The 13,375-nt window shown below is 41.3% G+C and overlaps 1 protein-coding gene across 2 annotated transcripts in view; it reads left to right on the top strand.

Moving 5' to 3' along the window:
* NPL (N-acetylneuraminate pyruvate lyase) overlaps nucleotides 1–13,375 on the top strand; it is a 51,902-nt gene that overhangs the window by 15,447 nt on the left and 23,080 nt on the right. For both annotated transcript variants that reach the window (XM_020984368.2, XM_020984367.2), the window contains 2 exons: nucleotides 7,516–7,589; nucleotides 9,169–9,256. In XM_020984368.2, coding sequence (XP_020840027.1) covers nucleotides 7,516–7,589; nucleotides 9,169–9,256 — 162 coding nt within the window. The remainder of the gene's footprint in view (nucleotides 1–7,515; nucleotides 7,590–9,168; nucleotides 9,257–13,375) is intronic.

Below are 13,375 nucleotides of genomic sequence, written 5' to 3'. Positions count from 1 at the left end.
GTCTGGGCTACCTCAGAAAGCAACCAGGTATTTGTCCACTGCCCAGCCAAAGGAACTGACCTTTTTATACTCTGTGTACCATGAGCTGGTTTTCAGTGTCTATTGGAAGGGAACAAAATTCCCTTCTTTTAAATAATTACCTCAAGGAGCTCACACCTCTACAAGACATATAAAGAAACATGTTCAGTTGTTAGATCGCAAAGTCGATTATTGTGACCTCATGGGAAGAACACTGGACCAGGGTTCAGCAAACCCAAGTTCAAATCCTAGCTCTAACATTTACTAGTTGTGTGACTTTGGACAAGTCACTTAATTTCCCTGAGCCTCAGTTTTCTCACCTGAAAATGAGGGCATTAGAATAGAATTAGAAGGGCCCTTCCAGCTCTGGCATGCCATCATTCTCTGGCTAGTAGCCAGATTCCCAGAAGTATGTTTAGTCCTTATTAACTGGTCAAGAAAATGTACCTTTGCACCTCTTTATTCAAGAAAAAGTGGAAACTATCAGCTTTCCTAGAATGGGTCTGTATTAGTGGAAAGTCTCCTGCATTTGGAGAGAAAAGGCCCTAGGTTCCAGTCTTAGTTCAACCTCTTAATACCTGAGTGATTCTTAATCTCTCTGGGTCTCAGTTTCCTCATTTGTCAAATGAGGGAGGTTCACACTACATACCATGATAAGCTCCAGTGGATATAGAATTAAAATGTATAAGGTTACAACATAAACATATTCGAGGAATAAAGGAAGATAATGCTGTTAGCAGCTGTCAATGGGGAGAAGATCACAGAAGACAAAATGGACAAATTTAATTACATAAAATTCAGAGATTAGTGAAGAGGCAAATATCTACCTCCTAATAGGTGATGGACTTGAGATGCAGAAGAAGATACATTTTCAGACACAGCCATTGTAGGGATTTGTTTCACTTAGCTATGAAAGGAGATAGACAGAGGGAAGGAGTGGAAGGAAGAAAGGAAGAAAAATCATGGAAGCATTTTTTAATGAACAAAAGGGAACAGAAGGAAGGATAGGTAGAATAAAAAACAAGTTGCCAATTTGGAAGTTACTTCTTGAATTTATTATATTTCTTGAAAGAAGAGCAAGCTGTACATAACAGATCTGCAGTTTCACATACAATCTTTTTTGTTCTACTATGTTTGTGGAAATATTTGTTTTATTTGGGATTTGTTCAATTCAGAATAAAAACTTTTTTTAAAAAATTGAATGAAGGAAGCTAGAGTATGTCCCCTCCGACTCTAAATACCCAGTCCTGTGATCAGCTGTTTGCCTGGAAAAGTGCTGGTTTGTAATGCTGAAGGCTCTCAGTGAGGGAATAGTCTGAACTAATCATAGCTGTGCCTTTCCCTCAGTGGGCTGGATGTTAACGGCCGCCTGAAAGCCTCCTCTCCTTCCCCACTTCCCTCCCCTCCTTGCCCTTTGCTTTTAGTGAGAAGCCCCGGTATGTTTGTGGATGCCAGAGAGCCTGGTGCTCATAAACTCCGTGGAGATGGAAGCCTTTCTGCCCTGCTGCATGTTATATAACTTTATAACCCAGTTGTCAGAGAAATGAATGACCTCCCGCCCTGGAACAGGACATTTTCTCCTTCTGGCATTCAGGATCTTACTTGCTCCTTTGTGGAAGTGGCTTTGTGTTGGCCGTGCAGTTGAGGTTTTGGCAGACATAAGCACATTTCAGCCGTTTTTAGGTACTGAAAATGTTGCTTAAAAGCACAGTCTAGAAAAGAAGCAGATTTTTAAACATTTATGCCAATTAAGAGAACGTGTCCTATTAATTCTCAAACGAGGAACCTAAGTCTCTTTGTGTCATTTTTTCGCAAAGATTAGCCACAGGGCCAGGATAAAGGACCAGGAACAATAGGGTTTTTCTCTGAGAAACCACCTTTAAAACAATCCTATGTCCCTTGTGGCTTAAAGAAAAAGGAGTCTAGGCTGGGTTGCAGGAGACTTGGAGTCTGGGCTGGCTCCAGCGCACACACAGTAAAGCAGGGATGATAGGGAGGGTGAATCAGGTCAGATTCACCAAGTCCTTTGTTCTTCTAGGGAGCAAGGCACATTTAAAGGGGGTTGATTGTTACCCCTGGGGAGTGAAAGATCAAAGAAGTCACCCAGGAATGTAACCAAGCACGATAGCTCTGGGGACATTGGCAGAGGGAGCTTCTGGTCTGAAACTGGGAGGGTGGGGGGATGGGGCACGGGGTTTTCTCCCAGTACATCCAAACCACGAAACTCACTGCAGAGGCTGACAAAGCTAGCTCTGGACGGCTGCTGCTCCTGCTGATAGATGAGTGGGAGGTGATTCTCTGGGGCTTCACTGGGAATAGATGCAGGAGAGCCAGGAAGGGACCAACTCATGCGTTAGACTGTCAATCAGGTAGGCCAGAGTTCAAGTCCAAAGAGGTCACATATAGTATTATAAGACTGAAAGTTGGAAGATTAGTGATCATCAAAGGCAACCTCTTCATTTTAGAGGAGAAGAGACAGTGCCAGAGAGATGGAGAGACCTGGTCAAGGTCACTCCTAATTCTAGTACCCTCCCTCCTCTAGGATACAGGATAAACCAACTAGTTCCCATTTATCCTGTCTCTTTTCTTCCCAGTGCGCAGCGCAGTGCCTGGCACATAGTAGGTACCTAATAAAGGACAGCTTAATCATTTACTAATGTGCTTAATAAATTTTGACTGACAGGGCCAGGGTTGAAACTGAAGGCTGCAAAGGCAGGAAGCCATTTATATGGTGCTATAAAGTTTACAAAACACTTTACAAGTGTTAACTCATGTGATCCTTCTCTTAAGGATTAAGGGAAGCAAAGGATCTGATAACAGGAGTTTATGGATCATGGATTAGGAACCCAGGCTAGGAGACTAGAGACCGGAGAGCCAAGGATTGAGCCAGGCTGACTGGTTTCAAGCAACAGGGCATCAAAAACCCAGGCCATAGAGACCTGTCAAATGCAGCCTAGTGTCTAAGTAATAGTTGCAGGGCACAAGCAGTAAGCCTAGGAACTTGATCCTGAGGCACCTTCCAGGCCTCCTGCCCAGTGCCAGGGCTGGTGGCAGGGTGTGAGGAGGCCTCAGCTTGCAGACAAGAAGAAGCGCTGGAGGATCAGGTTGCCTTCTTCGGTAAATTTCAAGCTTACAGCCTCAGCTGTCATAGTAGAGTCCCAGGGTCCTCAGCCAAACCATCTCATTGTTTAGAGAAGCAGTGTGGCACGATGGATCTCAAGTCAGCGAAATGGGATTCCAACCCTGCCTCTCTCACTATCTCTGGGACCTTGAACAAGTCTCAGAATCTCTCTGAGCCTCAGTTTCCTTATGGATAAAGTGATGAACTAGACAGCCCCTAAGATCCCTTCCAGTCCAAGACTGTGATCCTATGATTCCCAACCATTGGGCTTCACGTTTGGATGGGTGAGAAGGTTGGACAGGACAATGAAAATTTAGCACAGGTGACTTGTGGAGGTTGGATAAAGGTTTCAGAATTAGGGGTCCTCCAGGCTTTGAGTGGCTCCCCTATCCAAATTATCTTGTATATACTTATAGGTGTCCACTTTGTTTCCTTTGATAAAATGTAATTGCACTGACTCTGAGGACAGCGATGGCCAGTTTCATCTTTGGTTTTATATCCCCAGCTCATTTCTCCTGTTATGTGCTGAGGGGACAGCAGGGTGGTGCAGTGGATAGAGCACTGGATAGACCACTGGGCCTGGCCCACAGGAGGTGCTTGAGAAATGCTTGTTGATTAATTAATTGATGGGGAGAAAACATAATCCTCCAAGAGATCGATATAATACCGTAACTGAAAACAAACTGTTTCTATCTCTGTATAAAGAAGCAGCAGCCAGACAGCTGAACTGATCTCTATTCCATTCCAGTGACCATTCCCATACATCTCTGGAAAAGGTAAAATTTCCTCTAAACTATTAAGAGGCATTAAGGACATTGGTTTATGTCCTTTGGGGTGACTGATCTCATAAAGCTAAAGTTTTGCAGAGATCTCCAGGTCTTCTGCCCATAATCCTGTGTGCTGTCCTGGGGAATGTGCTGCTTTACATTCATGAGTGAGGAAAGCCCCAACACCATATTAGTGCGAGGGAGAAAGTAGATTACTCATGAGATGAGCTTTTTATGCTCTGTTGGACATAGGTGTGTGTGTGTACATATACCTGCATCTGTGTCTGTGTGAATTTGTCACTACCCTTCCTAAAATGCAGGGCCATGACCTCATCAGTTAGCAAACATTCATTATGGGCATTATGTGCTAGGTATTGTTCTAAGTGGAATACCCTACCCCAGATGGGATCTGATCCGGGAACAATACAATGGAACTGTCCTGGGATTGTTCTGTATATTGTAAGTCTGAGATTTGTCCTAAGATTGCAATTAGCTTTTGTGGCACCAGGGTTACTGTTGACACATGGAGTCTGAAGTTTACTAAAAAAACCTGAGCAGTCAACTTCTTGAATACAAGAGTTGGACTCACCTCACCTCCACCTCTTAGTTTCTCTGGCTTCCTTCAAAACTCAGCGCAAATTCTACCTTCTGCAGCAAGGCTTTCCTGATCCCTCAACTACTGGAGCCTTCCTATGTTATTGTAGCTTCTGTCTATTTGTCTGGAATATGTTGATTTGTATACATACTGTCCATGAGGGCAGAGACCTTTTTTTATATCCCCAACACTTAACACAGTACCTGGCATATAATCAGCACTTAATAAATGCTCATTGATTGATTGGTCATTCATTGTGTGCAGAGTACATGGCTTGAGCAGCCCTACATATGGAAGAATAGCTGGTAGTCTCTGCAGTATGAGTGGCAGGCAGGTTTCTTGGCACCTCTTAATTATGGTGGAAATTTTAATGATAGAGTCAGCCCTTTGAGTATTGGGTATTATGTCCATCCAGACAAAAAGAAAAAATATGTTGTCTAGTATGATTAATGGGCTTTCACCCAGGAACAAGGCCCTAGAGCAATGGGATACAAAGCAAATATGTTTTGATGAGAGATGATCAACAAGCATTTATTAAGTACCTACTATGTGTCAGGTACTAGAATAAGCTCAAGGAATATAAATAAAAGCATTTAGACAGTCCTTGCCTTCAAGGAATTTACATTCTAATAGGGAAAAACATAAAAGGAAGCAGAAAAGGAGAGGAGGGAGGTTGAGAGAAAAGCTTAAGGTACCTAGCTTAGAAGCATTGTAGAAAAAGTCTGGGAGAGTCAAGAATGCAACCTGGAGAAGAAGAGAGGGAAAGGGCAGGGATTATTAAGCTTTTTTCTACCATAGATCCCTCAAATGATCTGGTGAGGCCCATGGACCCTTCTCAGAAAAATGTTTTAAATTGCATAGGATTACAAAGTAAACCAATTATATTAAAATATATTTGTCAAAATAATAATATTTTTTTTAAATTCAGACTAAGAATGCATATGGTCCCTTCTAGCTCTAAACCTATGACAGTGGTTGCTTTCACCTGGTGCCTTCCCTTTGCTGCTATTACTTCCCTAATGTAAAGGCCTTCCCTGGAACCCAGAGAGTTTAGGTGGCAAGAGAGTGAAAGACCCTATTGTATGAAAGCTTCTGGTACATCTGCATTTCCTCTCTTCACAAATTATTAATCTTGTTCAAACTTTCCATCTCTCCCCCATGCTGAGCAGAGGGCTCAGCCTGTTAGTTATTGTTCAGTAGTTCTATGTGACCCCATTTGGAGTTTTCTTGGCAAAGATACTGGAGTGTTTTGCCATTTCCTTCTCCAGCTCATGTTACAGATGAGGAAACTGAGGCAAACAGTTAAGTGACTTGCTCAGGGTCACACAGGTCGTAAGTGTCTGAGGCCATATTTGAACTCAGATCTTGCTGGCTCCAGGCCCAGTGTTCTATCCACTGCACCACCTAGCTAACCCCTCGGCACATAATAGGTACCTGATAAATGTTTATTAAAGATGAAGTTGAAGGAAATAAAGATGAGCTTCAGCTTCTATAAGCTGCTGCCATCAATAGTGAAGAGACTCAAATGCTTAGAATGGTGAGTGAGATTGGTGTTTCCAAAGATCCTCTGGCCGAAAAAGTGCGTCATGGGATCACGGGTCATAGTTTGAGAGCTGGAAGGTTCCTTCAAGGTCACCTAATCTAACCCACTCATTTTACAGATAAAGAAACTAAGGCTAAACAAGATGAAATGACTTTCCAAAGATCACACAGGCAATAAACAGATGATTTGAACAGCTTCAGAGCTAGAAACATTTGAGAAGATGCTTTACAGCAATTATTTTGAGATGTCATCTGAAAGAGGTTTCAGCTTAAACCTTTTCATAGCACCCAAATTTCTCTGAATTGTCTAAAAGTACAATTCTTTCCTGGCCAGTAAGAGGACAGAGGAATCAGTTTAAGGTTTCAAAGTGGATCAGTTTCTCTTTCTTATTTTCCAGGCTTTTTTGTTTAAGACTCCTAATGAGGCTTCTTTCCATTCCCTTGGCACCAGGAAGATCCAGAAACCAAAATCCTTGAATATTCATTCATTCTGCAAAGGAAGATATGTAAACTCAGTAGCGTTAGGCAATTGACCAAAGAGATCCTACGGTCGTAGATTTAGAGCCGAGGGGAATATTAGGAGTGATCTGATTCAACCCTCTCATTTTGCAGGTGAGAGAACTAACTCAGGGCTGAAGTGACGTCCACAAAGCAGCACGTGGAAGTTGGGATTTGAACCCAGGTCCCCTGTCTCAAAATACAGAATTCTTTTTGCTACAAATAGCTATTTAATTCACAATCCTTTTCCTGCTTTGCTGATTGATCTTTCACAGGTCCTTTGACCATTATTGAAGTGGGGAATGACAAAATTAATTTGCCAATCTAGAAGGTTATAGGGACTACCAAACTAAAAATATTTTCCTGAATTTGGAGTTATTAATCCTTATTTTTTCATTTTTCAAAAGTGATACTCTCTGGTGAAATCACATTAGGATGCAAATTTTTAAAAAACTCACCTCACATTTAAAATATTTAAAAATTTATTCAACATTATTTAAATGTTACTTAAACTGCTCCATATTATCCTAAAGGTCCAAAGTCCGTAGGCTTAGGTTTGTCAGTTGCACTTTACTATGAATTAAGATAAAATCTTACTAGGTTATTTGCATTTAAAATTTTAGATCTATTTGTTAATCACAGACTTCACTACTAAAGGATGGAAGAAGAGAAGGGAAGGAGAGACCAGGCAAACTTTTCAATACTACTGACATTATTACTGACTAAGTCAAGGCAAGTAGTTAAGGTCTACCACAGAGAGATAATTACAACAGCGTAGGCACACGGACTGGCCTCTGATTTCTCTGGTATAGGGAACTCCCAGGTTAGCAGTTAGTATCTTCTCTACCAATGCAAGTTGGTACCTTCCTACAACTTATAGTCTTATGACTCAAAACTTTAGGAATGGAAAACCTAGTAATGTAAACCTAGGAATTCACATCATATCAGATTTACATGTGAACCTTGTTTTTCAGGGAAATCAACTTCTGCATAATTGACCAGTATGTGGACTATCTTGTAAATGAGCAAGGCATGAAAAACATTTTTGGTAAGTCATCTTGGAATCACAATGTTAGATGGGATCTGAAAAAAAAAATGTTAGATGGGATCTGGATCTTAGAGAGTGCCTAATCCAAACCCTTTCATTTTGGAAGGACTTACTCTGATTTCGTTGATATAGGGGTACTCCTTTACCAACATAGCTACCACCTGTTCTGCCAAGTGTAGAGTATTGCTTACAGGAGGCATTGAGTAGTTAAGGACCTGGCCAGTCACACAGCCAATATATGTTAGAATCAGGACTTGAACTCATGGTTTCCTGACATTGAGGCCAGCTCTCCTATCTGCTCTCTCCATACTTCCTCTGCCAGTCCCCATCTAGAGGGCTGACTTGCTCAAGTTCACATAATTATTTAATGGAAGATCTCAAGCTAGAGCCCAGGTTTTCCTGCCATTTCATGCAATGCTTTCTTCCCCATTAGATTATGAATCCCCTGAGAGCAACCTTTCTTTATATCCCTGGTGCCTGTTAGCATAGTACCTGACATGTAATAGATGCTTAATAACTGCTTGTTGATGGACAGACTTGACTTCATTTCCTGACACCATCTTTCAGACCATTTATGCAATAAAAGCTATGACTACATAGCACAAACTGAAGCAATTAATTTGATCAGGATAGACAAAGGCACTGCACAATTCTGGCCCCAAAGCCCTGAAGTCAAGAGCAGTTGAGCCACTGCACCTATAGGGTTTGAAGCCTGATAATGGAAAACACTACTAGTTTCTCAATATTCATTTCCTTTCCAAATGGGCTCTAACTTTGTATGCTTTCTGGTTCCTTCTTGCATTTTATTCTTGGTGGTGATTCTTCAGGAATTCAGGCAGGAGGACATGTTACTGAATCATGCCTTGGAGCCCCCTAAAGACAGGATAATCCCAAGGGCTTAATCAGGATATTTCAAAACCTGGGTTTATGGGGAATTATCCCAGGCCACATCCCCAAAAGTATAAAGGATCTTCAAGGATTTAACCCCAACCCCTAGCCATAGAGGATGGTAGGCAAGCCTGGCTTCCTCCTGCCCTGGACACACACATCCTATCCTCCTTCCTAAAACAGAGTATACTTTGAGTGTCCATGTCCCCTTGGAAAAACAAGACTCTTACATAACCCTGCCTGTTTTATCATCCCTCCAAGACTACAGTGGGCATTTCCTATTGTCATTAACTTCTTCCTCCCATGGCCATTAATGGATACCCATGAATTATAGAGAAAATGTGAGTTATACTGTTGTCCTACCGCAGCTGACCATGATAGATGATAAACAGCTCTTCCATCTATGGCAGACATCAAGGTCCTCATCAACTATATCTGCTTAGCGTATTTCTTAGTATCTAGGGGCACAGACTTAGGTCATCCTATCCCAGTCCTATATTTTACATACAATAAAAGAAGCTGACATTTATGATACTTTTAAGGCACTTTCTGAACATTTGAAACTATTTGAACTTTGTAGTTATTTGAGGGGGGCTGGTTAAACCTTGTATGTTTTCATCTGCATTGGTTGGAGGATTATATAGAGCTTCCTTGTTTCTCTGACTCAGCCTCTTGTGTGTATTTGGAACAGTGAATGGTTCAACGGGAGAAGGCCTGTCACTGAGTGTCCCAGAGAGGCGACAACTTGCAGAAGAGTGGGTGACAAAAGGGAAGAATAAGTAAGTAGCTGTCCTGGGATCAAAAGGACCATTTGCTAAGTTGTAGCATTTTTCTTTATGTGAAGCACATTTTCTTTCTCCATCAGAGATTAAGCACAAGGGTCAATTCGTTGGAAAGAATCTTCCAGCTGCTCAAAGAGATATGTGAATCACCAATGCTTTGAAGTGGAAGGTCCCTCAGAGGCCATCTGGTCCAAGCTATGCCTGACCAAGAATTCCCTTTACATCATACTTAAATGGTCCTCCAGGGTTGGCTTGAACCTCTAGTGAAAGGTCCCACTACCACCTAAGTAGCATACTCCAGTTTTGGCTAGCACTGATCTTTGGGAAGATTTTCCTTCTAAACCTAAATATGGCTCTCTGTAATTTCTACCCATTTCTTTTAGTTCTGCACACTGCATCTAGCCAGAACTGGCTCTTTGCATATGGTAATCTTCTAAATATTTGGAGATAGCTGTCATGTACCCCCTGAGCCAATCTTCATGTGGCACAGTCACCATCTTGACTGCCCTCCTGCATATTTTCTAGCTAATCAACGTCCTTCCTAAAAAGTTGCTCCCGTAACTGAACAGATGTGATCAGGCCAAGATAAAAGTAGATCACTTATGAGATGAGCTTTTTATGCTGTGGTGGGCACGCTGCATGCATACGTGTGTGTGTGTGTGTGTGAGCACAAGCACATATACCTGTGTCTGTGTCTGTATGAATTTATTACTACTCTTCCTAAAATGCAGTACCATGATTTCATCAATCAACAAACATTCATTATGGGCATTATGTGCTAGGTATTGTTCTAAGTGGAACCCTACCCCAGATGGGATCTGATCCAGGAATAATACAATGGAACTGTACTTGGACTGTTCTGTATATTGTACGTCTGAGATTTGTCCGAAGATTGCAGTTAGTTTTTGTGGCGCCAGGATTACTATTGACACATGGAGTCTGAAGTTTACTAAAAAAACTTGCAGTTGATTTCTTCACTTCCACATTCCTAGACACTGTCCTTTTCTTACTACAGCATAAGATTGCAACTAGCTTTGGCCCTGCCATATTTTATTGTTGCTTCCTACTGAGATTTTAGCACTGTAAAACTCTCAGATTTTTTTTTCAGATAAAATGCTATGAAGTTCATTTTTTTAACCCAAATGTCAGATTTTACATTTATCCCCATTAAATTAAATCTTATTCAGTTTGGCTCAATGTTCTAGATTCTTAAGAATGTTTTGAAGCCTTATCCAAGTAATCCAATGTGTGAGTTACCTCCCCCCAACAACTTTATGTCAGCTGTAAATTTGATAATCAATAAACATTTATTAAGTGCCTACTATGTGCCAGGTACAAAAAGAGATAAAAGAACAGTCCTTGCCCTCAAGGATCTTACAATCTAATCTTACCAACTACAACTATCCCCATTCGATTACAGACTCTGTGGGGGCAAGGACCATCTTTTTTCTTTTTGTATTTGTGTCCCCAGTGCTTAGCATAGTGCTTAATAAATGTTTAGTGACTGTTGACTAATTGTTGATATGCCTTCATCCAGGTGAGGCTAAAAGTGTTAAGCAGACAAGGCCAAGTACAAATACCTGAAACACTCCACAAAGACCTCCTTCCAAGCTGACTTTGAACTATGAGTTCAAATCCCTCGAGCTGACCTAGGATCCTCTAATGATCCCTTCATTCAGTCAACTCTGAATCTAGTCACCTGTCCTATTATCTAGGCTGGAGGCTCTCCATCCTTTATACAAGCACAGCAAGTGTCATTTTCATTTTTATCTGCAGCACTCCCTTCATCTACCAATCTAATCATCCTATAAAAATAAATTTTTAAAAAGAGTGCAGGTAATTCGACCTGTTCATGATGAATCTAGGTAATCATTACTTCTTTCTGGATGTTTGCTTAACATCTTTTTGGAAATACATTATAATTGCGTAGATTTTCAGACTTTATTTGATGTATTGATCAGTTAAGATGATTTTTATCCCTCTTGTTTTTCTTTTTCTTTTTTTGTATTTAAAAAATATTATTTATTATGGGATGGCTCTCTGGGAGGAGGAGGAGGAAGAGGAAGAAGAGATATGCTGGGGGAAGCTGTGGTGTAAAAAAAAAACTAAAGTACATCAATAAAAACTTAATTTAAAATAGGAAAAAAGAAAAAGAATGCATTATAAAATTTCATAAGGAATTGTCATTTAGAAATCACCCTGAAGACTGCAGTCTATATTCTCTTACCTTTTAAAAACTGGGGTAGCTTTGCCCTTCACCAGTATCTCTTACTTCTCCACAATTTCTTAAAGCTCTCTGATAATGGCTCAGTAATCACATCTACCAGTTCTTTCAGTATTGTGGTATGTAGTTCATCTGGGCCTACTGGCTTAAATTCACCAAGGGCAGCTAGGTATTCTTTCCCTATCTCCCTACTGTCTTGGGTTTCAGTTCCCTAATAGTCATCATTGTTCTATCCTTTCTAATCCAAAAATCATTCTCTTTGGCAGAGAAAATAAACGATTTGAGTCCTTTTGCTGTCTCTCTCCTAACACTCATTATCCCCAACAGCCCTGGCCCTTCTTTGATCTTCCTCTTTTCTCCACAAGAGTAACCCCCAAACCACATTTTGTTGTCTTTTGAATTCCTAGCCAACCTCAGTTCATTGATTCCACCTGGTTTAGCATTCTTGACGCTTCTCGAAGCTTCTCATCTGCATGTCTTTAAAAAAAAATCTAAGTGGTTAACTATTTCCGTCTTTTTTTTCATTATATCAGTCTCTTTAAATAACTCCTCTTTTTCTTCCGCATTGAGATTGCTTTTCTTTTTGCCTTCAGAATTACATCCTTGAGGGCTTCCCATCCCTCCTGCTCTGATTTTCTTTGTAAATGTTACGGCAAAGGATCCGACCTGTCCTTTCTCAGAGCCTTCAACATTTCTTCCCCCAAATCTAGGGTATATGTCAAACCATCATGACTGCCTTTCTTTTCCTTTATCATAAAGTCCAAGACAGAGTAGTCACTGCCTGCCAAGGTGCTATTTCAGCTACTGGTTACCCCTTTTAGTGAGAACTGGCCCCAGAATAGCAACTCTCTTGGTTATTTCCCTGGCCCTTTGAAGGATGACATGGTCCTTACAGCAAGGCGAGAAATGAGTAGCTGCTCTGCTTTTGACTCTGAAGGCTAACTGAAGTCCCAGCCAGTATCATGTTGGGCTTGATTTTTGCTTCCACTTACTGGTTCAGTAGGAGATCGTTGGATGGGAGGAGAAGGATTAGAATAGAAGGAGAATAAGAACAATTCGCATTTATATGGAGCCTTAAGGTCTGCGAAGCATTTTCCTCACAATAATCCCCATGAGGTTGCACACATATTCCCATTTTGCAGATGAGGGAAGTGAAGCGTTGTAAAGTTAACTGACTTGTTCATGCTCACCTGGCCAGCAGATGTCTGAGGCAGGATTGGAACCTAGTTTTCCTGATATTAAGTATTCTTTCCAGTACTCCAAGCTGCTTTTCAAAGAAGCAGCATGGTAGAGTGGTAATCAATCAATTAAGAAGCCTTCATTAAACCCTTACTGTGTATGGGGCACATTGCTAGTCCCTGCTCTAAACTCCACTTCTGACATTTACTACCTGTATGACCTTGGGCATGTCGCTAAACTTCCTTGGCCTCAGATTCCTGCTCTGTAACATGAGGAGTTGGATGTCCTCTGAGGGCCCTTCTAGCTGCAACCCTAGGATTCAATGAAGGAAATATGAAAAACATTCAAAAGATTTAGAAATTGTGAAGAGGCCCAGAGATCAAATTTAGGGGAGGGGAAATTGAGAGAACTAAAGAGAAATTGAAAGAGGAGGACTCTCAGGGCAAAGGAGGTGGAAATGAAGAGATCCAGTTAAAGGAAAAGGAGAACAGGAGAAAGGACTTGAAGGATGTGACCAGAAGGTGGGACAGGAGGAAGATGAGGACCTAGAAAAAAAGGAAGAGGAAGAAGGTGGTTTAACCAGGGAAGGGAAGTTAGATACGCCTGTCAGGGTGCTAGTGAGGGCTAAAGGGGAGCACACCTCCGGAGCTGAAGATGGTCTCTTTAGGGAGCCTGGTTCAGGAAAAGGTTAGGTCCAAAAACAGTCCATCAGT

Source organism: Phascolarctos cinereus, unplaced genomic scaffold, assembly GCF_003287225.1.
Source record: "Phascolarctos cinereus isolate Bilbo 61053 unplaced genomic scaffold, phaCin_HiC Scaffold_5;HRSCAF=322, whole genome shotgun sequence".
Classification (NCBI taxonomy): domain Eukaryota; kingdom Metazoa; phylum Chordata; class Mammalia; order Diprotodontia; family Phascolarctidae; genus Phascolarctos; species Phascolarctos cinereus.
This window is presented reverse-complemented; position numbering and strand designations above follow the sequence as displayed.